Genomic DNA, 27,669 nt, shown 5'->3' with positions numbered 1-27,669 from the left:
ACCGCTTGCCATATACTGCGGCTGTTTAGAAAAGCGTTCTGGATGGTCCATTCGCGAAGCGCTCAGACGATGCCCCCAACAGCGCGTGGACTTCTGCTGCACCTTCACTGTTTACTACACACACAAAAGGTCTCTGACGCTTGGAAAATGGTGCAATTGGCAAAAGGCGGAGTGATTTGGAACTCTTAAGTACCACGAAGAGACAGAAGCAAATTCCACGCCAGTGTAGCAGCACATCAATCGCTCCACACGCCTGAAGATGAAGATGATCTCATGCTTGCGCCCGTTTACCTCCCTGTCTCGTTTAAAAACAATCTCTTCAAAGAAATTCGCTGCATGATTCATCAGTCACACCATATCTCTTGATAACTTTATCGCTTTTCGACCATTTCATGAATTAAACTGCAATCCAAAATGAAATTTCCAACGGAAAACCCAAGGAAACCAGGGAACTGGAACCCTTCACCAGGTAGGTACATTTCGTTTTCAAAATGCATTTCCAGTGGCATACATGCGTTATTTCTCGTACTGTATCTTTGACATAAGTTATTATGAGCATAATGAAGCATACATGCGCTCTGGCAGTCAGTTGTCATATAGAGTTATTTAAGAACCCAACTAATTCAATCAAAAGCACTTTAACCAAGATGCGCAAAATGATGATGGGGTACCAGTGGGTGAGGTAGTTGACTGTGATCAGTAAGTGGTACAAAGGTTTAACGTCTCTAATTTTAATAAAGGATCACATTCTGTCTGTCTCAGTTTTTCAGTGTTCACCTTCATTAAGATTCACAACCACGCGTTTCAATCACAACATCCGTTGATGCTTAAGAGGTGTTCCTCACAAATCACAATCACGACGTGACCGAGAGACCTGCATGGTCGATGTTTGCTGCAATAGTTTAGCAGGGTAGGAGAGGAATAAGTCATGAAGACGTCTATATGAGCAATTAAAGCCTACATTTTCTAGAAATCTTCAACAAAGGTGCATCATATCGCGCCTACAGTTCTGCGAGTACTATACAGAAACACGAGAGATGCATAATGAAGCGTGGGTGACGCGCATTACCTAATCTATGTACAGGAAAATCACACAAATTCACGATACTGGTTTATATATTTAAATGCGTTGCAGATAATGTCTTACGAAATAATAAACATACTTTTTTTGACCTTCCAGAAAATTTCGACTTAGTTTTGCGATTTATTTATTTATTAAAGTTTGGTAACAGGGTATTATTATTATTATTACTTTTTATTTTAGAATATCTTTGCCCGCAACAGTTCCTTTATATAATGCAACTACAGTTTAAGTCACTGTTGTCGAACTATACTTTAATATAAATTCTATTGAATAAGACTTAATGCTCATCTAATTATTTGCTCTTAAATTTAAATGAAAAAAAATGGATATATATAATCTTAAGGTAGGGTCAAGATGGCTTGTAAACAATAGGTTGAATTGTCACAGTAATTATTGCGGTCATGCTGCGGCCATAGTGTCCACATAAACAGTTGTGCTATAGTACATCATACTGAAGGCAAAGGGATTGCCTGAAGAAAGTTGAGGGGAAATTATTTGAGGCACAGTCTTTATACAAGTATGTGCTTTTATGTGATTAATTCGTTCCTTGGTTTATTGATTATAGGGGTGATTTTTTTATTTATTTACAGTACCACCACCACAAAATTATTTTTGTAGAATATCCATAATGTTTAGTAACGTTCTTATGCTTTTATGTGTTTACGAACAAAGCCAGTCGGTCTGAAACAGTGTAGCTTATCGTTGCTCCACCCTTATACTGCTGCTCCCTACTGTAATGGGTTTTCAGAAAGCCAAGAGAAGTGTGTGTGCAGACATGTGTGTATATGTGTGTGTATGTGTGAATATGCAGCAATCATCAGAAGCTTTGGGACTATTACATCTGAAACACCACCCTTTGCCACCTGGAGTGTTTACATTAATGTGAAATTATCATGTTTTGAAAGAAAGCAAAATGAACACATGAGCAAACACTAAACTCGAAAAGCAAATTACTTAGATATTTGCTTCAAATAAGCTAAATGAAAACATATATCAGTGGTTTGCAATACAGAAATGTATCGCTCATCTGTGTTGATAGGATAGTGGACAGCAGGGAAAAATAAAATGCAAAAATAATAAAATGCAAATCATTATATAGTGTAGCAAGTCTCATAGGTTTATCAGCTATTAAAAGAGGAGAAAATGCACGTCTTTTAGACGTCAGGGCTGTGAGTTCAAACTTTACGGTATTGTCGCAAATTCATCTGTCAGTTGCTAGAAGCCAAGCAAGTAAGATTCCATCATGAAGAGGTTGCGTGTCATGCTCTCGTCCTCGAAAACTATGAACGAAACTACGCAAGGTAAAAAATACGACATAGACTACATTAACATTAATCTTTTTTTCATGCAATTTAAGATTTTACAAACATTTTTGTTTTGATTTGTACAAGTTTGACCTAATGTTTGATATAAAATCCTGAACCAAATCCGGTGTTATAAATGATCACATACATGGCATAAACATATTGTCTCTTTTTTTAACAGTGCCAGTGCAGACCAACCTGGTGCCGCCGAAGAAGGTCCAACCAGGGATGTTGCAATCCAGTTTGGTGCAGGCCAGTGTGGCCACCATGCAGAACCCCATGGGTTGTTCTTTACCTCGCCTTTCTGTCTCCCGGCCCGCTAGTATGGTGGCCAGCATCGAAGCAGTGGCAGACGGCTCAGCCCTCCTCACAGTTATGAAGTGGAAGACTGTCCTAGCCGTGTTTGTGGTGGTGGTAGCGTACCTGGTCGCCGGCGGTCTGGTGTTCAGAGCCCTGGAGCAACCCTTTGAGAGCAACCAAAAAGACACAATCACTTTGAAGAAAGCAGCCTTCCTGGAGAAACATAGCTGCGTGACGCGAGATGAGTTGGAAGAGCTCATCAAGGTAAAACTGTTGCTCATCTGTAGTAGAGCTCGGCTAGTGTCCCTTGTGGGATCTCAGATCTTGTGTAACAATATAGCTTCATCGATCTGTCTGACATGCGAGCTTCACTCATGCAATAGACCAGGGCACAGCGGTTGGACATTTCTAAATGGAGCAAGTGACGAAAATAAATGTAAAGATATCGAAGCAGACTGTCGTAGCAGACTTATGACAGCAAGCCGTTTGGTGTAGAGTTGAAGTATTTGATTGATAGTGGCCATGATGGCAGTAATCAATCTGTTTTGCAGTGTTGAAGCGATGTGCAAAGTCCATTCTGGTCTTTAATAGTTCCCAATTACAGAGGCTACTCTAACACGACTTTCAGAAATGTCCTCAGCAATAAAATAGCAGAGATTTATGGAGGAAACACTGCAAACTCTGCAACCTTTCAATCTTTGAAACCTGACTAATACATTTTTGTCAGGTCTGTTATGTGATGTCTAATGCGGTGACAAAAATGACTTTTCATTCCTGCAGAGTTAATTTACTGTAGACTTACGAATAAGTTCTCGCATCAAGGATTCAAGGTTTTGCTGATAGACATAAATCAATTTTTATTACAGAGTCGTTCAAATTCAAGACCTTTCAATTTATGCACAAGTCATGTTGTTTCTGTAAATTTAAAATTTCTTTGTATAAATTTCATGTTTACTTTCTCATACACTCCATGCAGACCTATGTTTAAATCAGTTTTTATTTTAAGAAAGGTAAAAAAATATCCATGTTATCTGTTTATAGCCTGGTTTACAAGGGTCAGGCTCTGCTCAATCTTGACAGATGCAGTTTATTTGTCTTGCACTGCGTCACCCTCTTTTTCACTAGTTCTGGGGGTTTCAGGGTCCAGTGCTCACAGCTCCTCATAAAACAGGGAAAGTGGCACCCAAGTGTAGAGACCTTCCAGATATTGACTCTGGTTCTGTTCCAATAGCAAGTGAGCTGCCTACTAAGGCAGCATTGTAAGGCATCATATAAATGCTCACTAAGCAAAGGCTGTTCTAAAGGATATGTTCTTCCAGGAAAATTGTATGTGAAATGGTCGAAAAGTTGTATGTATCATGGCAGTTAATGCATTAAAAGGTTTACATTCTATTCCATTTGAGAAAAACCTGTCACCTACACTAAACCCTGCAAAAGCAAACATGATATAAAACGGCATTTGCTGAACCAAATTTGCTCCTATCAGTCTTTAAGCTCTTTTGTCTCATAATAGCAAGTGCAATGCTGTACCAGGTGGGCTATCGAGCAAGTTTACTATGTCAGAAAAGCCATATGGAGCTGATTATTTCATGCAGATGTAAAAATGAATTAGTTTAAAGAAAAGTGCTTTTCATAATCAAAATTTCTGTGAAAGGAATATAAAAACTGCCACAAATATTAATTTCAGCTGGAAGCTGTTGTGAATTGTATGTATAGGCACATTATATATATATAGATAGATTAGAGGCAAGATTATGTTGCAATATTGACTTTTATTGCTCATTTTAGCAAGTTAGCATTTGAGATATACACACACACACACACACAAAAACAAAACAAAACAAAAAAAACTAATGAAAAATCCCTGTCACAATCACATTATCTGATTTTCTGGATCCATTAAGTCCAGATATTTTTTTTTTATACAATGCAGATCAAATTAGACACTGACAGATTCTCATCTTCCAGAAAATCATTCATATGGTTCAAGCATCTGCAATGCTCTGTCAATGTCTGACTATTCTGCCAGTTCTACCAGAAAGACTCGGGAGATAGAGGAATGTACGAAGCATACATTTATTGACAGCTCAGCGAGCACAATTATAAATTTCTTTGGCGGAAGGCCCCGTCCATGGTTCGTAATCCGAGGGTAGCGAATCTGCATTTCCTGCCTGAAAACGAAGGCAGGGGCGCAGCAGACCCCCCCTGGAAGGTAAGGACAGGACCATCCTGGTGGTGGTGGGGAGGGTGGAGGTTGTTGTCGCGTTGGCATCTGCGAACTCAAACATGTGTAAGTACGATCTTTTATACAGGAGTATAAAGACGTGATTGGATAATGATGAAGGTAATTAGTGACGAAGTGATTGAGTCTTCCTGGCAGAACTTAGGCTAAAGCTTCCATTTCTACCAGAAAGACTCGGGAGATAGAGGAATGTACGAAGCATACATTTATTGACAGCTCAGCGAGCACAATTATAAATTTCTTTGGCGGAAGGCCCCGTCCATGGTTCGTAATCCGAGGGTAGCGAATCTGCATTTCCTGCCTGAAAACGAAGGCAGGGGCGCAGCAGACCCCCAAAATTAGGTGGATTATGAGACCTCCAGACGGGGCCAGCCTTCCCCCCAAAATAAAGTAGATGAAGTATACCCACCAGTTGTGAATCCTAAGGTTCCTGGAAGAAATAGAAAGAGAGTTAGCATGACCAGTATAATGACGTTAGATTAAACTTCTTAAGTTTTACAGAAATAGGCCAGACACGGACAGCAACGGTAGGCAGGACACAGACAGCCACGATAGGCAGACAAAGACAGGCCTCGATAGACCAACAGAAACAGCCACGATAGGCAGACACAGACAGGCCTCGATAGACCAACAGAAACAGCCACGATAGGCAGGCACAGACAGGCCTCGATAGACCAACAGAAATAGCCACGATAGGCAGACACAGACAGGCCTCGATAGACCAACAGAAATAGCCACGATAGGCAGACACAGACAGGCCTCGATAGACCAACAGAAATAGCCACGATAGGCAGACACAGACAGGCCTCGATAGACCAACAGAAATAGCCACGATAGGCAGACACAGACAGGCCTCGATAGACCAACAGAAATAGCCACGATAGGCAGACACAGACAGGCCTCGATAGGCCGAACATAAATAGCCACGATAGGCCAGACGCAGACAGCCACGATAGGCAAACGCGGACAGGCCCCAATTGGCCGAACATAAATAGCCTGATAGGCCAGACGCAGACAGCCACGATAGGCAGACACAGACAGGCCCCGATAGACCAACATAAATAGCCACGATAGGCCTCACGCAGACAGCCACGATAGGCAGACACAGACAGGCCTCAATAGACCAACAGAAATAGCCACGATAGGCCAGACGCAGACAGCCACGATAGGCAGACGCAGACAGGCCTCGATAGACCATACAGAATAGCCATGATAGGCAGAACACAGACAGCCTCGATAGACCGTACAGAAAAATAGCCATGATAGCCAGACACAGACAGGCCTCGATAGACCATACATAAATAGCCACGATAGGCCAGACACAGACAGCCACAATAGGCAGACGCAGACAGGCCTTGATAGACCGTACAGAAATAGCCATGATGGCCAGACACAGATAGGCCTTGATAGACCATACAGAAAAATAGCCATGATAGCCAGACACGGACAGGCCTTGATAGACCAACGGAAATAGCCACAATAGGCCAGACGCAGACAGCCACGATAGGCAGACACGGACAGGCCTCGATAGACCGTACAGAAATAGCCATGATAGCCAACACAGACAGGCCTCGATAGACCGTACATAAATAGCCACAATAGGCCAGACGCAGACAGCCACGATAGGCAGACGCAAGACAGGCCTCGATAGACCATGATTAGCCACGATAGGCAGACGCAGACAGACCTCGATAGGCCGTACATAAATAGCCACGATAGGCCAGACGCAGACAGCCACAATGGCAGACGCAGACAGGCCTCAATAGGCCGTACAGAAATAGCCACAATAGGCAGACACAGGACAGGCCTCAATAGACCATACAGAAAAATAGCCATGATGGCCGGACACAGACAGGCCTTGATAGGCCGTACAGAAATAGCCACGATAGGCCAGACACAGACAGCCACGATAGGCAGACACGGACAGGCCTCGATAGGCCGTACAGAAATAGCCATTATAGCCAGACACAGATAGGCCTCGATAGACCGTACAGAAATAGCCACGATAGGCCAGACACAGATAGCCACAATAGGCAGACATGGGACAGGCCTTGATAGACCGTACAGAAAAATAGCCATGATAGCCGGACACGGACAGGTCTCGATAGACCGTACAGAAATAGCCACGATAGGCCAGACACAGATAGCCACAATAGGCAGACATGGGACAGGCCTTGATAGACCATACAGAAAAATAGCCATGATAGCCGGACACGGACAGGTCTCAATAGACCGTACAGAAATAGTCACGATAGGCAGACACAGACAGGCCTTGAAAGACCATACAGATATAGTAACACCACCACCAGTAATTGCATGAATTTACCTGATTAGTTACAGGAGAGCTTGCTGAGCTTCAATAATGGTTTTGAATCAGGTCTGATGTATGATTCAAATGCTTAGGAAGACCATCTGCCCATGATCTTAACAGCTGATGTAGAGATCCCTCATTCAGCTGCTGAAGTAGCTGCCCCAATTCTGAATGAATGGCCAGTAGATAGACTGCAGCTTTGAGAACAGTGGTTAAGTGAGTTCTAAACAGCCTTGGAAAGGGGGCTCCGTTAGGAAAAATAGAGCTGGTGCGTTTTAGAAATTCTAGGTCGGATTTTTAAGAAATTTCACCATGCAGAGAAGGGACAGGATTATTGATTTTAGAATTGTTAAGGTGACACCAGAACCTTGCACATCGGTTTTTGAGTGCTTGAGGAGAGTGTGAAGAATTTTTGGTCAAAATCATAGATCTGAAGGAAATGCCGCGAGCAGGATCAAATTGATTGGTTTGAAGTGAATTCCCCTGGAAGCATAACCTGTAGAAAGCAGATAAACACTGCCTCCAGAAGAATATTGAGGTACTTTGAAGGAAGGCCGTAGCAGATGGAAGTAATTCATTTTGCAATATGGGCAGGGTAATAGGCAGACATTTGTCTTTAATTTGTTGGAAGATTTAGCTAACCCCTCAAGTAGTAATAGAACTGAATAACCAAAAGGCTTGAAAATTTGATTATAAAATTTAGCGTGGATTAGATGCTGGCAAGGAGTCTGCGAATAGAGAAATTAAGATTGCGATTTTTTTTTTTTTTTGACAAGAAAGGAGCAACGGTCGAAATTAGAATAGGAACACAAAAATTGGAAGGAAAAACATTAGAAGCGGACCATGCAAACGTGTAGGCTTGATTGTAGAGGGAGCGACGCCTTAGAAATGTGATTTCCAGCTGACGTAGCACTTCGTTTAGTATTATGTCTGCTAACGGAGGGCAGACTGAAGAATCCGGGTTGGCTGAGGGCACAGCTGTCTGAAAGTTTAAAAGTGTAAGGTGAAAGGCGCAACAGCCGAGTAAGAGTGATGAACCAACACCAGTAGATGCGCGAATATAAACAAGCCTTGATTGTAGCTTAACCCCTTAACTCTCACTCCCCAATTTTTTTTTTTTTTTTATTTTTTTTTTTATAATATTAAGTTGAGGTATCAGAGGTTAAGTTTAAAATACGCATAAGTCGAATTGACTTACTAGCACACATTGCTAATCTTGATGTAAACAATTAAACGTTGTTTGTCTTAATCTTATCAAATTCTGAATATTTCCACCCTGTAACGAATAATTTTTCTGATGAGGTCAGTTTGACAGCATGAGCAGAACCTACTTAACGCGCCCCTCCAGGCGTTAGTTAGTTATGAGTGATGGGCGGTCACACTGCACTTTTCTCTCCATTGACTTCCATTCATACGCATGCGAATGCGTCGGACCGGAAACGCAAGCTTATGCGAAAAATTTTGCATTTCGCTGCGTTCCAAAGTTCAAGTTTGGTGAACTCTGACCAGGGAATTTGCATAACGTGAGGATGTGGACCAGTAGAAGAGCGATACATTGCTGCATGGCCTCTGTACAAAAATTCAAAAAGGAAGCGCTATATACTTTAGCTGTTGCACAGGGTCCTAGTTTATAATACATTAAAAGATTTATAAAAGAAAAGCTGCATGGTTTGTAGTGTCGACGGGAACAGGTGATACATTGAAATGACAACGTTTTATATATATATATATATATATATATATATATATATATATATATATATATATATATATATATATATATTTTTTTTTTTTTTTTTTTTTTCTCTCTCTCTCTTTCTTCTCCCCCTCCTCCCCTTAGGGTGTATATATTTATAGAGAGATACAGAGTAACGTTACAATATAATAAAACGCTTTTGACGCCGTTGCAAAAGACACAGTGCTAGCGCACATAATAATCCATCTTGTGATAATTGAGGGGAGACTGTTTTATCTTGTTCCCGCCCATATTCGCAGTGGCGTTCGAAATAATTTTGCATGTTTAAAGTCTAGTGTGACCGCACCTTGAGACGGAGACCAGGAGTGCAAACAAACCATGCCTGCTAATTAATATTCGGTTTAAACTGGAGATCTGTCACTACTCTGAAATAAGGTCAGCAGCAACTCGTGTCACGTGGAGTTATATGCCAGCTGACGGAGCATAGAGCCGAATCTTACCTACGACTCAAAAGAAGGGTCCATATACGCATCAGCTTGGTAGATCCGGTGTTCATGATTCACTAGCCCAAGAGTAAGCCATGTAAAGATGAGGTGAGAGCAGCGGTTCCCTGCATCTGCAACCATAGAATCCCATTAGAGTATGAACTTTCAGGAATAACGCTAATGAAAGACTGAATAAGCAAAATATTAAAGCATAGGATTAAAACAGCGAATCTCAAGTGTGCTAGACAGAGGTTTTTTTTTTTTTTTTTTTTTTTTTTTTTTAAGAAATGCGAAAAATCTTTATCAGTATAAAGATTGTAGCGTTTATGATGAGCCTTAAAGTGCCTCATTACGAAGAAATTCAGAAAATTGCATGCACTATGATCAACATCTTAATTATGCTGTGCAAGTCAATAAACAAGCACGAAACGCCCAGTGTTTTATTTGAACGTGCAAGTATAAATCCTTGCAGAGAATAAATTAATGCCCAGGCGCCGCAAGTGCATAGAACAAAATGATACTTATAATGCTGTAGACTTGTGAAGTGATGGAGGCGAGATGCCGAAGAGACTGGCAGCCTTAATTCTGTCTGCTGGTCCGGAGAAACTTCATTGCTGCAGGTTCACGTGAGCGTACAGATGAATATTTGTTGATTGAGACCAAAGTCTTTTCAGGTGTTGAGACCCAAGCAGCACTGACGCGACATCTCGGAAAGCACCAGCGTTGCCAAGAACGTATTTTTTTTTTTTTTTTTTTTTTTTTTTTTTTTTTTTTTTTTTTTTTGTGTGGGTTGCCTTTTCTGTCCTGGGTTTGAGGTGACCCCAATAGTGTTATATATAGCCCCTAGAATGTGAATTCTACCATAAATCCCTTTTGAACGCGATTGGGCTTTTTTTTTTTTTTTTAAAGTAGTAACTGGTGGTTTTGAGAACCTGGCAACCCTGGCCTGGAAGCACACGGAACTCCGCCAATGTTCACATCCTCTGCCGAGAAAAGCTTGTAAATCATCCAACACAAACGACTGCAGATAATCACCGCGACACAGAGCTAAGCCAACGATCCCGTGTGCATCTTAGAGGAACGTCGAACTCTAGATAGTTTGCGGGGCACGAACTTAATTACAGCAAGTAGATGAATAAACACAACAGCTTGAGCAAGTACAATCGCGTCGGAATCTGCGGTTGTTGTCGCGTTGGCATCTGCGAACTCAAACATGTGTAAGTACGATCTTTTATACAGGAGTATAAAGACGTGATTGGATAATGATGAAGGTAATTAGTGACGAAGTGATTGAGTCTTCCTGGCAGAACTTAGGCTAAAGCTTCCATTTTCATTATTCACTCAGCAGGTCACAACACCAACAGTGGAAGACCGTTTGTTGAAGTACACATTCTTAAAGGGGTCATATGATGCTTTTTTTAAGATCATTATTTTGTGTATTTGGTGTAACAGAATAATTTGACATGCTTTAATGTAAAACAAACAAACAAACAAACAAAAACATTCTTATTTAAAATATTGTACATTATTTTAGGTCTTCTATGACTCGTCTCTCAAACACATTGTTTTCAACAAAGTCCCTCCTTCTGAGAAATACAGTCTGCTCTGATTGGCCAAATGACCCAGTGCATTGTGATTGGCCAATCACTGTCAGAAATGTAACGCTCCTTTCCATAATCGCGAGCTTTATCTTTCAAAATAAATGTAAAGACATTTAATTACATCCTTAGTTAATTACATCCTTTTAGTCATTGCAGCTTTACAGATCTTCTTTATGCACCAAGAGCTTGTAACACTCCATAGAGAAAGGAAAAATTGAAATCGCATCATATGATCCCTTTAACCTAATTGTGTTGAGCAGTCAATATTGTTGAGCAGTTCTAGTGTTTGTTACTGTGATTTTCGGTTGCTCAAGATGTCCTTGAGAGATGAAGCCAAGTTAAAGAACCAGAAGCTTCCTTGATAGATGAGCGGTGATAATCATCCAGCCCCGCAGATAAAGAACAATCAAGTCTTAAAAGCATCTGCTGGAGGATCTTGATTCCCTCTGCGCTAATGGGGCTCCATCAGGAGTATGGGCAGGGGAAAAATGTGGAGCTCGCCCATCGCAATGCTGAGGCTGGGAGGTTAAAAAACCATAACTGAATCAATAACCTGAAACCCTAATTTAATCTAGAACCAGCTGCATTTGAGAGCTTTGTAACAAAGCACCATTTCAAAATAGCTCAGCCTCACCAACTCCAGTAGAGACTGAGAGAGGCAGATATGACAGCTGCTTCCTGTCAGCTTCTGCTGTTGAATGTTGTTTGAGCTGGGAATTGTGGAACAAAGAAAATGGAAAACGAATCTGCGGGAAACGTAACTTGTGGTTTTACTGATTAGAAATATTGCAAAGCACCGATGATTCAGCCTAGTGGCGGGTGGATTAGCTGCATGTAAGCTGTTGCTTTCGCTCTGCTCAGGCTGTGAGCTGTGCATATGTACTGCAGTCTGGCAGTGATGTAACTGGAGGTGAAGAATTTGAAGAAATGCCAAAGCACTTCTTTGAGCTGCAGACCAGACAGAGCGTGTGCACTAATGCTTGCACATTGACTATCAAAAGGTGTTTTTTTTTCAGCTAAAATTGCCAGGAAATGTTCAAGCATTACTGTCTACAGCTCGAGGAACTGCTTTGATATTTGCTCAGATTCTTCACCTCCAGTTACCGTACATCACTCTACCTGCCAGGAAATGGAAAACAAATATTTCATTACATTTCGCATATGCTATTATATATCCTACTTAACATGCCTCTAACACTGGCTAAATAAATATACTAGAGATAAACAATAAATTATAAATATAGGGTTCTGAAATTATTTAAATAAATAATGTACTTTGTAATTAAAAGCTACATAACTATTACTTGAGAATGATAATTTATATTTTTCATTTCAGTAGTGAGAATTGGAGAGTCAAGTAAGCTTAAATGTCCTGATATATAATACCACTGTTTTTAAGGGTTTGCCAAGCTTTAACAATATTATATTTTGTAGTACTGTATGTTTTGGTTATATTATACCATTTGTGAATTTCAAGATGAGAAGTCCAAGTCATATTTCACCCCCCACCCAATAAATAAATAAATAAAAATAAAAAATAGAAAATGTTGGTATTGTATATGAAAAGTTAGCATAAATCAGTTGAGCAGCTACAGTATGTGTTTTTTAAAAGCCATGTTTCAGCATGAATTTAATTTAGAATCATAACAAAGTGCAGTGTTGATTAGTGGAGATTGGGTTTCCTGATCAATCTCTCTTTGTTTGAAGCAGGATCTTATAGCTAGGAATCCCTCATGAAACTCAGTATTTACAGCTTCTATATGGCTTACCTCTGCCATAGTGACATTTCTCATGATGGGATTGAAAGCTTTCAGATGCTGTCATCTGAGCACCTGCTGTCTGCTGTAAAGACACATTTATATTTCTTCGGAATCATCTTCTCACCACCTTAAAAGAGGTATAATGTCTCCCAGTAGGGGACACAGATGCATATACAAGTCACCCAGGCAAGCAGATGGAGTAAAATGCAGTTTAGATCAGTTCAGAAAAGAAATTGAAGATGAGCTGCAGACATATTGAATGCAAATTTGTGCTTTCCAGCAGTCTGTGTTGAGGTAAAACCATTTGCGCTAAACAGTGGAGAACATCACATTATATGACCCAAGGGACAGTAAAGAGAATGTAAATATGGCTATTTCAGTTTCATTATGCACAAAACTTCAAAGATTGTAATAAGATATCTGGTATTCATGAGATATCTGCTTTACATAAATTCTAGAATTTATTTTGTTCTTAATAGTAGTTGTTTTCTTGCAAATTCAATAAACTTGCTTTCTTTTTTCTTGCACGAGGTTCTGCTTTCATTGCTACACTTGGCTTTAAAACTTCGTATTACGCATCCAGTCTAGACTGACAAGACTCTGCAGTGTACCTGCCCTTCAGCTGCCCACACACTCTTTTCTCACACCTGAGCCGCTTCCTGTCGATCTCAGTATAGTACTTCCATCTGCTCTCGAGGCATCCTGTTGGGCTGAGTGACCTGTTTCTGATCCGCCCTCTCTGTTCCTCTCTATTAATGATACATCTGATCATCTAAGGCTCATTAAAGCCAGACAGCTTATTTGTATCACCACCTTGGTGCCTTGAACATGACAAACTGTAGCTCAAAAACTACAGTTTGCCTAAGAAAAGAGGATCTATTTATTGTTTGTTCTATTTGGAATGACTAGAATGTGTGAGGCATCATGAGTCATCATGCTTTATAATATATAGCTGGATGTTTCATGTACTGCTTGATACATAGTCTTATTGGGAAAGGCTCTGTGTACATTTTTGAAAAACTCTGAAAAGGTGCATACACATACAGTTTCAAGCTGAAATGAGCACTGCAGTAAACAACAACACACACACACACGGTGCACAAAACTCTGCATTTGAACAATCAATAGCAAATACTTAAACTAATAACAAAACCAGATTATCATAGCAAAGTCAGAATAACCTCCTCTCCTAGGTTCACGAAACGGTCGTCGATAAAATGCGTTGCTGTTGGTATATGTGACCAATCATGGAAAGTAGGGACACAAGTCGGTTCTGGGGCATTTTGAGTTATTCACAGATTCTGAAAGTGTAGTCTCCAAGCTTTCCAACGATGTGTATCACATGGAAATCTGATAATATTTGGAGAAGTTGTGGCCATTTGAAGGTAGGCTCTCAAAAAAGCTCAAAAAGCAGGAAATAGCCTCTGAAGATTTGCGGTTCTCACTGCTGCGAGTGACACTAGGGCTCATTTACATCTCATTTAGATAAGCCATACCCCCTGCATAGCAACGACAGACACAACGGGAAAAATCGGACCGCATACTATTAATAATAAAGGAGAAAGTGCATTGTAAATGTCAGTAATTTATCTTTTTTGACTTTTATAAAAATGATTTAGAGACCGAAATATGTGAGTTTTATCTTTTAATAAAAAATCTTTAATCTTTCAAATGTGGCCATCATTTTTAATGTTATTATTTTAAAGTTTATGTAAACAAAAAGTACATATTGATGCTAATTATATTTGTTATTTGCTGGTTTTCTACATAAAACTTGGTGAATTAATTTCATTGTGTAGCCGTAGGACTTTTTTAACAGGATTCTGTGATAACCGATGAGCTAGCTAATAACAATAGGTAGATATGGGAAGGTCTAAACATGGACTAAACATGAGATAACGTGTGTTCTTAGAATGAACACAAAACAACAAACTTTGATGTTTATGGAAACTCACCCCATAAGAAACAATATAGCGTCTGATATCTTACGGTCCAACTCGTCTGACGCCAGTCCAATACATTCTTCCTCGTCATCATCTTCGCTCAGTTAGATTAGGGATATTACAGTCTTATTATGCCGCTTTCATCGTCGCTCAGATCGTCTTCAGAATCAGTGAGTGCTTGTTTATAAGCATCCGGCTTGTCGAAGAAGTACTTCGAAACATTTTTGGTGTAACGGCCACTGTTTAGCTCGTCTGCGTTCATCTTTGCGGCGTCCATCTTCATTGAATTTTGATATCAGCTACAGCCGGCTAGAGCACTGCATACTAAGTAGCCACGCTTCCCTCGGAGGGCGGGGACAATAACAAAAGAAACAAAAGCCGGCTTATCCAGTATGGAAATACAGACAGACAATGAAACGCCCCTACTGCGTGCTAGAATCTCCGACAAACAACCTGATTTCAACCTCAAAATGTACGCTTTTAAATATACCAATACTGCTATCTCAAACACGGAGAGGCTTCTTTGTGATATCAACTAACAGATTCTGCAAAAAAACGAAAATCACCAATTTTGAAAAAAAAAAAACAGCTTCTTTCTCATTTTGCTCGAAAGTTGTGCTGCCGACTTGTGTTACTGGTTTCCGTGACGGGTCACATATGTGGTTTATGGGGACTCTCCATAGGTGTAATGGGGTTTTAATCTGTACAAACTGTATTTTCTATTGCCCTACCCCAACCCTACACCTAAACCTAACCCTCACAGGAAACTTTGTGCATGTTTGGATTTTCAAAATAACTAATTCTGTATGATTTATAAGCGTTTTGAATTACAGGGACACTAAAAATGTCCTCATAAACCACCTCTTCATTGTAATACCTGTGTCATACCTATGTCATTATACAAATTTGTGTCCTCGTTAACCACATAAACAAGCTCTCTCCCTCACACACACACACACACACAAACAAACCAGTCTTTGAACAACATTGTTATCACCTAACAACACATAGAGCATGATTCAGAACGTCTCGGTTACGTATGTAACCCTCGAGACGTTACATCAGAAAGAGACTGACAAATGGAATCTCGCAAAAGAGCCAAATCCCCTTTGAGTGGTTACAGAATGAGCCAATAGTAAGCTGAGTACCTTGGTCTGCGGAATTTGCATCGCGAGCTCCGCCCCACAGAGCGGGTATATAAGGAGCAGCGTGAGCAACTCGCATTCAAGTCTTCACTGAAGAGCCGAGCCAGTGACCCGACTGTTCAGCGGAACAGCGATGTGGCAAGTGGACGTAACGTCTCCGTTCCCTATTTCAGGGAACGAGGGTTATATACGTAACCGAGATGTTCCCTTTCAGTCGGTCACGAGGCCTATAGCTTACGCAGAATGCACTGGATAGCATTATCCTGTTGGATGTATGCTAGCAGGCTGCCTGCTCAAAGGAGGACTTACAAAAGGCAGGTATCAACCAAAGGTGGTGATATGCATTAACTCTGTGGTACCAAGCCCGCAGGGTGGAAGTTTCAATGACCGAGCTGGCAAGGGGTTTGCCAAGGGAAAGACACATGCTGCGAAGAGACTAACTGTGGACATACACACGTTGGATTGCCCGTAAAGGGGAACCACAACACATGGAGGCACCTAGTCCCACACAGGGCTGAACAAAGGGGCATGTACGCAAGTGCCTGACATCAACAGTGCTGGAGGAACCCAGGGTTCTGAACTGAGGAACTCACCTTAGGGCAATAGCGCACGCATCCAGTCCGTGGAGTGAAATGGCACAGCAAGCAGATTGACACAAGCAGGTCCTTACTGGCCCGAAGGGGCGAGTACCCAGGAGAACACGGGCTCTACACAGAGATTATAAGATCTCGCGAATGTGTTAGGTGTCGCCCAGCCCGCAGCTCTACAGATGTCTGTTAGTGAGGAGCGATGCGCCAGTGTCCAGGAGGAAGCTACACACCTAGTTGAGTGATCTCCCACCCCTAGGGGGCATGGCAGGTCTTGAGGTCTCAAGGCACGTACCCAGGCCTGGGTCTCAAGATAACATGAGAGTTAGCCGGCCCGAATTCCAGGCACACTTCATCAACTGAAAATGCCTGGACCCCCCGACCCTCTTCACAGACGCCAAAGCCGCCAGTGAGAGCAAGGGTTCAAAGGGAGCCCTCTGCAGTGCTGATAGAACCACTGCGAGGTCCCAAGAGGGGACTTGCTGAGGGCGAGACAGATTGAGCCTCCTTGCTCCTCTCAGGAACCTGATGATCAGATCGTGCCTCCCAAGAGACTTACCTTCAACAGGGTCATGGTGAGCCGAAATCGTGGCCAGCGCGAGGAGAGATATATCGACCGCATCCAGAAACACACGGGCAAAACCAACTATTATTATAAACTGTTGTCAAATAGCGAAGCTGGGTCATTTCAGAATATTTATTGTAAAAAATGGTTTTATAACAGCTGTCAAAAATTATCTGTATTTATTTCTGTGATCTGTGATATAGTCGATATACTGTATATGGGATAAGTGATAGGGAACAGGAAAATGTTCACAAATCACACCTTGCGTACAACATCATAACTTGATCATGAATATTTTTTTGATGTAAGATTGAACAACTTTTGTGTAACTCATTGGACATTTCACTTGGAAAGACTTTAATAAAACCAAAACTGTAGGAATACAAACACTGACAGACATGAAGACGGGACACTGGAGACAATGAAACACATGACTTAAGTACAAAGAGTAAACTAGATAATTAATCAAACACAGCTGAAACTAATGGAAAACTAATCAGGGAACATAATGGGTACAGAAAACAGAAAGGACCTAATAAGAACATTATAATACACATGGAACACATGTGTAAGGAAAACACATCACAAGACAGGAACAGACTCTGACATTACTCCCTCCCTCCCAGAAGGCATGTCCTCGTGCCTCACAGCATCCAACTGGGAGGTGAAATGGGTGCTCTGGATACCCTCAGAACAGACACGAGAGCCAAGGTGGAGCAGGCAGTTCAGGAGACCATTGTGGAGCAGGCTCTGAGGCCGCCGCCCCAGCTTCTACAGCTGGAACCCTTTGACCCCCACCAAAAAATAAAGAATACCTGGGGAAATTACAAGGTTTCAAGGTTTCAAGGCCCTATGTGGGCTTGACATAGGGACCTTGATCCTCTCTGGACCTAGAAACAGGAATGGGGGCACTTCTTGGGCTAAACTCAGGAACAGCAGCCCTCCATGAGCTAAACTCAGGAATAGCAGTCCTCACTGGCCAGGAATTGAAAACTGCAGTCCTATCTTGATGCTGGTCTAGAACTAGAACCATCTCTCTGGCCAGGGGATAGAGCTGATATTGGAACAAACTTTTGGGCTGAAGCCGACACCGGAGTGAGTTCTGGGACTGGAGCCAACACTGGACTGAGCTCAGGGGCTGGAGCCGACAACGGCACGAGCTCTGGAGCTGGAGCCGACACTTAAGCGAGTTCTGGGGGAGCGCTTTCAGGAAAGGATAAGGGTCAGGGTTACAAGTGAATTGTGTGGTCAGTGGGCTTGACTGCGGGCTGGTTCTGTATCGGGAATGGATGCTCTCCAGACACAGGAAGATCTCTTTTCTCCAGCTCAGTCAGGTAAATGGGGCGAAAGCAATTGGCTCCGATCCAAAAAAGAGAGTTTAGCATGGCATTGTCCAGTGCTATTTTCGCAGGGGAACCCACAGAACTCCCACACATACTCCACAAAGGGGAGATCTCTGCAGGCTAGGGCGGAGAAGCTAGCAGCTATTTCCATGCCGCAGGAAGAAAACAAGGGAAAACAAAAACATTTTCAAAAAATGAGGAAACAAAACATGCAGAAGGGGCACCACTTACTATACTGTTTCAGTTTGGTGTTCTGTCACAGTTTCTCAAGGTGCACATGACAGAACTGCAGGGATACAAACACTAAGAGACATGAAGACGTTCAACACCAAATACTGGAGACAAGGAAACACAGGGCTAAACTAGATAACAAATCAAACACAGCTGGAACTAATAGAGAACTAATCAGGGAAAATAATGGGACTAGGAAACAGCAAGGACCAAATAAGGACATACTGTAATAATAATACATAATAATAAACATGGAGCACGTGGGAAACACAACACAAGACAGGAACAGAGTCTGACACACACATGCATCGCTATATTCAAGAAATATATGTTCCGCTTATATAATAAATATATTTATAGATGATATAGTTTAAATGAACATATGATGATATAGTTTAAATGAACATAAATATATACATGCACATAAATATTTTCAAAATATATGCTGTATGTGTGTCTTTATATATAGAAATATACAATACACTCATATTATGTAAACAAAACATGTTTCTATTTCAGAGGTGATTAATCGTTTTGCAGGGCTAATATATGTTTATATATATATATATATATATATATATATATATATATATATATATATATATATATATATATATATATGGATTTATTATTTATGTGATACACAGTGGTTTAAAAATTACAGTACACCAAATACTTTTTTTCTGCCTTTTAAGTAATACTTCATTTCAAATTGCATTCACTGTCAGTATGGCTTTTAGATTTTCAGTCCAATTCGATGTTGAAATTATTTGTTTATTTTGGCCTGATATCAGTTTAGATTTTCATTCCCACATTAAATGATCCGTCACTGGAATGGACTATTAATCAAATGGAATATGTGCTTCTCATACAATGAACTTTACTCCGGTCTTATCTTTTCCCAGCACTCTGTAGATGCAGTGAATGCTGGTGTCAGTCCTATCGGAGACACATCATACAACTCCAGTCACTGGGACTTGGGGAGCTCCTTTTTCTTCGCTGGAACTGTGATAACCACAATAGGTAGCACCTATACATCTCTGGATATTATAAATACATTTCTAGACCTCTCCACCCCACATTAATATGTATAGCTCAAGCCAAATACAAGGGATTTGCTTGTGTCATACATTTATAATGTTAGTTGCAGTCAATATGCCTGACCCCTAACACTACCAATCAATCATTTTCTCCTTAAGCACCATTCATATTCAATGTGTGAAAATGTGCTTGCTTCAACTGTCAATCCGAATGAAACTACTGATGCTTATGTGGCGATTCATTGATTTTTAGACACATTTTATAGTCCCAGTAAGGAAATAAATCAAATAATCAAAGCCATAAATGGAAAAGAAAAGTTGAAATGTGAACTCACAATTGCAAGATATTAACTTGAAGTTGCAATTATTATTATTATTATTATTATCTGTGGTTCCTTGGCAGAAACACAAAACACTATTCTGACTTTTTTTCTCACAATTGCACATTTCGATTTGACAATTTTGACTTCTTGCACGTTGAAACACACAAACATTAAAACACAAAAATACTTAAATTGAAAGTTCTATATCTTGAAATTCATATATATATATATATATATATATATATATATATATATATATATATATATATATATATATATATATATATATATATATATATTAATATATTAATATTATATTTAGATAATTTTTTATTTTTAGTTTATGCTCAGAATTGAAGGATAAAAAGTCAGAATTTTGAGATATAACTTTTAAACTGCAAGGAAAAAAGCCTTTTTATTTATTTTTCACTCTGTGGTGAAAATACAAGGCATTAATTCACTACTTGCAGTTATATGGCACATTCCACTGGAAGTTTGATGTAATTAATTTGAAGTCCATAAGCTACCCGCTGTGTTACCTGCCAGGGCCTGTGATTAATTACTTAAAGAAGCTGTTGTGCAATACAATTCAGTATCTAAATGCTGACAGTACTCTCAATGTCATTTCTCATTGGCTCAGCCATACAGCAGGCAATGGACAAAGGTTTAAACAAGATTAGTTTTTACACTTCAGTTGGCAAACCTTCGAACATGCTCTCAGTAGACACATTTTGGATCCGTGGGGACCATAGTAGGTAATATCCTACAATTCCCTTTAAACCTACAGAGTATTTCTGACTAGGCTGCATTGGAATTAACAGACTGATTGTAGTATGAATTTTTACATAGCAAAATTTGAACACATTTATGATTTTTTCATTTGATTTTGTCTACTCTGAATTGACGTTGAAATAAATTTCCATGTAATTATCCAATAACATTCCCTTACCATTATATCATATGACATTCTTTCATTTGTCATTTTGAATATACAGTATAGTGGTAAATTTGCCTTTCAGTTGAATCTTAATTTATACCATTGCTCTCTTATAAGGTTACGGCAACATCTCTCCAAGCACAGAGGGAGGAAAGATTTTCTGCATCCTTTATGCAATTTTTGGCATCCCACTCTTTGGCTTTCTTCTGGCTGGTGTTGGTGATCAACTAGGGACTATTTTTGTGAAGAGCATTGCTAAAGTGGAGAAAATGTTCAGGGTAAGTGGACCGTGGGTTATTGAAACTAGGGTTATTGAAAACACAGCTGTGATGGATAGATGTACAGTACGATCTGTTTAATGGGCTCTGTGGGAAAGTACGCTTGTTAAGGCTGTTTTCAACTTAAAATGAAACATGTTTTTAAGTATTCTGGCCACTCATTTACATGACAACAACTGTTTGAGCGGCTTGAAAACACAAATCTTAAAAAAACAATCCCATTACAGACTTTGTGTAAACAAATGCGAATATGTAAAAATGGCGATACTGTGCATATGCGTAGGATGCACATGTGTGTGGTGTTTAAAAAAAAAAAAATCAATACAATAAGATAAAAAAATAATTTTTAGTACATTGTTGTCAATAAATGTACCCTAAGAGTACAAATATGTTTCATCCAGGCTCATTGGTAGCATGTTCCTTTATGTACATTTCTACAAAACTCAAAAACATTTACCTATATGGAGAATTCACTGCAGATTCTAGTTGAAATGAACACTGTAGGCAGTAAAACTCAGACAACTTTTATTCCTTTTTAAACAAAGTATGATTTATCGGTCCAGAGTCCAATTTTCGCACAGGTTCTTGCAGAATATTATGACTTTTTAACATGCTGCAAGCTTTGAAAACGAACACTTTTGAATGTTAGCATTACGTATACAGCTTCACGTATTCTAATGCAATAGGTTTGCTCGGCAGCATTAGCGATATCAGCGATGCACTTGTGAAGTGAAGAGTTAAAATCAGTGTTTAAGTTAGTTAAAATAGCATGGTTGCATCATCAAAAACGTCATGAAAACACGACAGAGCGTTAGCCTTTTAGCAATACTCCCCAGACATTTGAAGTAGAAACGTCGCAGAAACATTTGCAGAAACATTTGCAGAAACTTTTGCAGAAATGTCTCCACAAACACATATTTCTAATGAGCATGGGGTGATGTTTGGGTGACACTGCATGCAGTACCACAAGTCATGCAGTCTTGCTTAGGGCTAGATTATTATTATTATTTTTTTTTAAAAGTTATTCAGTAAGGATGCATTAAAAATTGGAATAACAGGAATACTATCTCATTGCTGTGTTTTTTGATCAAATGAATGCAATTTTGTTAGCATTAAAATATTCTTTAAAAAATCTTACCTACCGAAAACATTTGAACGGTAATGTATGCACCTGAAAAACACTGCTATGCCGATTCCAAACAAACCAAACCAACAATGTATTTTAATGCTAAATGTTCCTATAAAAATGTTTACCATGGCAATTAGAATTTCAAGTGTTAGGTTTATCATATTAGACTATGCAAGGTCACTTCTTTTCCTGACGTCCTGGGTGGCATTAGTCATGAAGATCGCAGCTCTTGTTTGTGGTAGGTTAGTCAGATCCTGCACAGCAGAGGTAAACGCCTAGTAAATAAACACAGAACTGAGGCTCCAGCATGCTGTGGCAGTGGCATCTGCAGTACGGGCTGAGATCACACCTCATTAGGGCTAATCAATCTCATTCAGATCATCATTAGGCCCATCAGAGACCTAATGAACACATGCCACCTTCACAAAGTCACGAAATGTCTTCTCATGCCACATGTAGCCGCTGGTGGCAATGAAGTCGTGCTGTTTTGCGTGACTAAGAATGGCTCTTGTACGATCTTTCATGTTGATATTGGTTTTTGTCTCTTTCACCCCCACCAGCGCAAACACAATCAAATAAGCCAGACCAAGATTCGAGTGGCCTCTACATTGCTCTTCATCTTGGCCGGCTGCATTCTCTTCGTCACCATACCAGCCATCATCTTCAAGCACATTGAAGGATGGACCGGGCTGGAGGCGATTTATTTCGTGGTCATCACACTGACAACTGTTGGGATCGGAGATTATGTTGCAGGTACAGACAGAATTTAGTTTTAGATTTTTGAATTTAGAATTAAGGCGGGAAAGCACTTCTGTGATTTTTTTATGTATTTATATATTAAATTAAATTAAATTAAATTAATGTATAAATAAATGTATGAATAAAATGTTGAATTCCTGTTATACTAATGCCTGTTTCAATATTTTGTTTACTTTTAACATTTCATCCCATGCGTTCAATAATGGTATTGTCTCTTTGGTAACTAAGCAAACTCAATTTTAAACAAGATATTCATAGATTTTAAAGAGGAAATCATTTTCATGAAATAAACATTTATTTTAGATTTTTCTTCCTTCCTTCCTTCCTTCCTTCCTTCCCTCCATACTCCATACTCCATACTCCATATCCTTCCTTCCATCATTCCTTCCTTCCATCTATCCTTCCTTCCTTTCTTCCATCCATCCATCCATCCATCCTTCCCTCCTTCTGTTCATCCATCCATCCATCCATCCATCCATTCTTTCGTCCTACCTTCTGTTCATCCATTCATCCATCCATCCTTCTCTCCTTCTGTTCATCCATCCATCCATCCATCCATCCATCCATCCATCCTTTCGTCCATCCTTCCATATATCCTTCCTTTCTTCCATCCATCCATCCATCCATCCATCCATCCATCCTTCCTTTTTTCCTTCCTTCCATCTATCCTTCCTTCCTTTCTTCCATCCATCCATCCATCCTTCCTTCCTTCTTTTCATCCATCCATCCATCCTTTCGTCCTTCCTTCCATATATCCTTCCTTTCTTCCATCCATCCATCCACCCATCCATCCTTTTTTTCCTTCCTTCATTCATTCGATCCATCTATCCATCCATCAAACATTTTTGAAGGTGTTTAATATTTTAAGATTAAAAGTTTAGGTCAGAGACAAGTGTGAAACCAAATCTATGCAGACCATTTGGGGAATTTGCAAATGAGACAGAAGTAAAATAATAATAATAATAATAATAATAATAATAATAATAATAATAATAATAATAATAATAATAATAATAATAAATATTAAAAAACCACAACAAACAACCATGTATGATTTGATCATTTTACATTTAATCTCTGTGGATCCCTTTCAGGGAACAGTTTCAGTGCCTTTTGATTTGCTTTGGTAGGCAAATCTCAGAGGCAAATAACTTTACCTGCGCAGCTGAATGGATTCCTTTATAGACTTTGTTTCAATTTAGTACTTGATAAAAATAAAGTCCATATAAAAGCTATTTATTGTATTTCTTTTGAAATACTTGCAGACACCATGAATTGTCAAGAAAAACTGAGCTAGTCTGATTGCTGTTCTCAGGAAATAGCTTACATGTCTTTGGCAGGAGGTTTTGATGAATGCTTCAAAAAGCGTGTGGTTGTAGATTTAAAAGACAATCAAATGCTCCCAACCTCTGAAATGAAAGTGTCATTTATACATCTCTTCCAGGAGGCAACAGAAGAATAGAGTACCGTAAATGGTACAGACCACTGGTGTGGTTCTGGATCCTGGTTGGACTGGCTTACTTTGCTGCAGTTCTGAGCATGATTGGAGACTGGCTCAGGGTGCTTTCTAAGAAGACGAAAATGGAGGTGAGACTGATGTTTGCATTGCATTACATTGGTTATTCCATCTAAATGTTTATACTTCCAAATATGATGTAATGGTCAATGACATGACACTATTTGATTAATTTACTTAATATATTTATATATATACTGTTTACCTTAATAAATATATATTTTTTCTATTTTTCGAAAATAATCATTAAGATGTGTACATACACGTGTTAAAACAAATAGTAATTTTACTTAATTAATGGTTATACAACAGTTTTTCAAAATCGCATGAAACCAAAATCAATGCAAAGAACACATTTTAAGAATTTGGCACGTTTTTAAGCTTACAGGTTTATTCACCATTGTCATCTTGTTGAAGGTGGGTGAAATTAAGGCTCACGCCGCCGAATGGAAGGCCAATGTCCGTGCAGAGCTCCGTGAGACCAGGCGCCGACTCAGCGTGGAAGTTCACGACAAACTGCAAAGGGCCGCCACCATTCGCAGCATGGAGCGCAGGCAGCTAGGTTTCGACCAGCGGGCCCATTCCCTAGACATGCTGTCCCCTGAACGTCGAGCTGCCTTCAACAGCCTGGACACCACCAATTACAAAACATCCTCCCAGGAGAGCATCGACACAAAGCTCAACAACCTGCGTCTACGAGTTGAGCAGAATGAGCATCGGCGGAGCGACCCCAGCCAGGCGTACTCTGAAGATAACCTTTTCAATCGCCTTGGTTCAGTCACAAAACTAGCCAAACGGAACAGGAACAAAGAGTTGAGGAAAAACATCCCAGACGACGGTCGGAAAGCCTTAGATTCCTTCTCCTGTAATACTCCTACAATGGATGAGGAGAAGAAAGAGGCCGAGGACGACGAGCTTGAGAAAGAGGTCAACACCAGTCTGACCGACTTACCTCTCTTTGTGGAGAGCCCTAATAGACAAAACGGATTCATGCCTCTACCGCCACAGACCAAAGAGGAAGAAAACGAGACAAAACTTGAAGAAAAAGAGTTCCATTTGCAGATGGAGCCCTAGAAGGAACCGTGTAAGAAAATAACATATGCCTAAAGTGCCTTGTTTAGCCCTTACCCTGAGCTGGGATGTGAGAATCTCAATTTCTGCTGTTCATTTAACTGTTCACTGTGTCCTGATAACTTGATAACAGAAATATGGCGACAGTAGCACTGGAAGACAGCTAGTTCTTTTCTTCAGACCGCTAAAAAATGCTTGTATAAGTTTGAAAGAATCTCTCCCAACGTCCTGGACAAAATTCGTAGCAAGCTACAATGGCTGTTTGTTTCACTGCTTCACTTTCAGTGTTATGTCTGCCAGACTGTACTTGTCAAGTACATTTGTTAAGAAGCATAACTGCTTAAAAACAATGTCTGTCAAGAACCCCCACCCATTCGAAATGAAGAAACCTACATTGAGACTTGAATCCCCTATGATCAACGATTATAAAATTCTTTGAATATGAAGAACCCATGTTAAATTGGTGACACGTCATATATGCACGGAGCTCAACTGTCTTGTAAAACAAGTCATTCGCATCAATATGTGATCCAGATTCATGAAGTTAACCTATGAAATCTCAGGGCTTGTAGTCCTAGTGTAACTGTCAAATTGTACGGTATGTCTGACATACAATTTTCTGTGCTCTCATGAAATATCTAAAACTGTTGCTTCAAAGTACTGTTTTCATAGTTTGAAATTTTAGGACAATGGGACAAAAGAGAAGCCATAAGGTAGAAAGTCATGGTAGATGTCATTTAAGCTAGAATATCTAGTAGAGTTTAATCACAAACAACTGAACATATCCATTTATTTCATTTAAATGGACAGTTTACCCAAAAAATGGGTTTTGTCTATTTATCTGAAGTCAGTAAGATACAAAACGACACATGTTGATGCCATTTTTGGGTGAACTGTCCGTTTAAGCCAGTCAAGTAAGCGATTTCGGAGAAGTTGAATCTAATTTAAAAAATATCTTGTAGCCTATCACCAGTAAGGGGTGTGTCCACTCATGATGGGGGAGGTGCCTGTTGCATAGCATGGCCAAGTTAACAAGATAGTATGTGATCCTTTTGGGTAGAGGCCTGTGTTTTTGGTCATTTCAAATATCAAGAGTTTCAGAAATCAGAAATCGCTTATTGCACCTTTATTTAATTGACTGATGGTGCTGATTACACAAAATAATAGCATATTCACAATGTTACGTTGATTTGTGAATGATCAGGGTAAAATCTTGACTCATTTGAAGTCTACTAGACATTCTGTATGTGAATGAAAGAAATATGGCATACTTATGTAATAGCTTTATGAGAGTATAGGATGCAGTTCCATTTAGGATTGACATGGAAATGTTAATCTATTTTTTTTTTTTTGCCAAAAAACCTTGCACTTTTTACAAGTTTCTGTGTTCAGTTTATGATTTTCATATCTTCTTTTCCAGAATGTTTCTGGAATAGACTTTTGAGACACCACTAAACAATATTGTGCTAATCGCCTGGGAGCGTCTGACGTATTTGTGTGTGTGTGTGTTTGTGTTGAAACCAAATACAGCTTTGTCTGATGTGATTGTTGTCTTGCTGACTGTATTTATGAAAACTCCCTGAGGCAGACACATGTATCAGTACCTCATTCCCACCAACTCGCAAACGCACACATACATACACTTACAGCTGCAGCAAAATGCTTGTTGTTGAGCTAATGTTAATTACTCTTTTCATGTTTGCAATAGTCTAGAGCGAATGCAGCAACGGACTGAATATTTCTGATAAGGAAAAAAAAAACTATGAAAATGTAAAGCATTTTAAAGCATTCAAAACTATTAAACACATGGATCCCTAAAGCATGCTATTGTGCTAATATGTTATCATGCTATGGTATTGATTGTACCACAAACATGCTTCTTGAGACTTTGAAATGTCCATGTTTTGAGCTCTACTTCGGGCTGCACATGCAAGTAAATTCCTGTTCGCAGTATCTGCAGTATCTTGTGCAACCATTACATTCAATGTAGTGAGTGCCTTTTGGAAATAAACACAGTTG

The 27,669-nt window shown here is 39.8% G+C and overlaps 1 protein-coding gene across 1 annotated transcript; it reads left to right on the top strand.

Annotated features, from left to right (window-relative positions):
• Positions 1–27,669, top strand: kcnk10a (potassium channel, subfamily K, member 10a). Its single transcript, XM_026291449.1, has 7 exons — positions 1–469; positions 2,570–2,952; positions 19,503–19,620; positions 21,015–21,175; positions 22,865–23,057; positions 24,508–24,650; positions 24,997–27,669. The coding sequence occupies exons 1-7, from the start codon at positions 415–417 to the stop codon at positions 25,651–25,653; spliced, it is 1,710 nt and encodes a 569-aa protein (XP_026147234.1). The 5' UTR covers positions 1–414; the 3' UTR covers positions 25,654–27,669.

The sequence above is a fragment of the Carassius auratus genome, chromosome 20 (genome assembly GCF_003368295.1).
Source record: "Carassius auratus strain Wakin chromosome 20, ASM336829v1, whole genome shotgun sequence".
Classification (NCBI taxonomy): Eukaryota; Metazoa; Chordata; class Actinopteri; order Cypriniformes; family Cyprinidae; genus Carassius; species Carassius auratus.
Note: the sequence above shows the minus strand (reverse complement) of the source record. Positions and strands in the feature narration are given on the sequence as shown.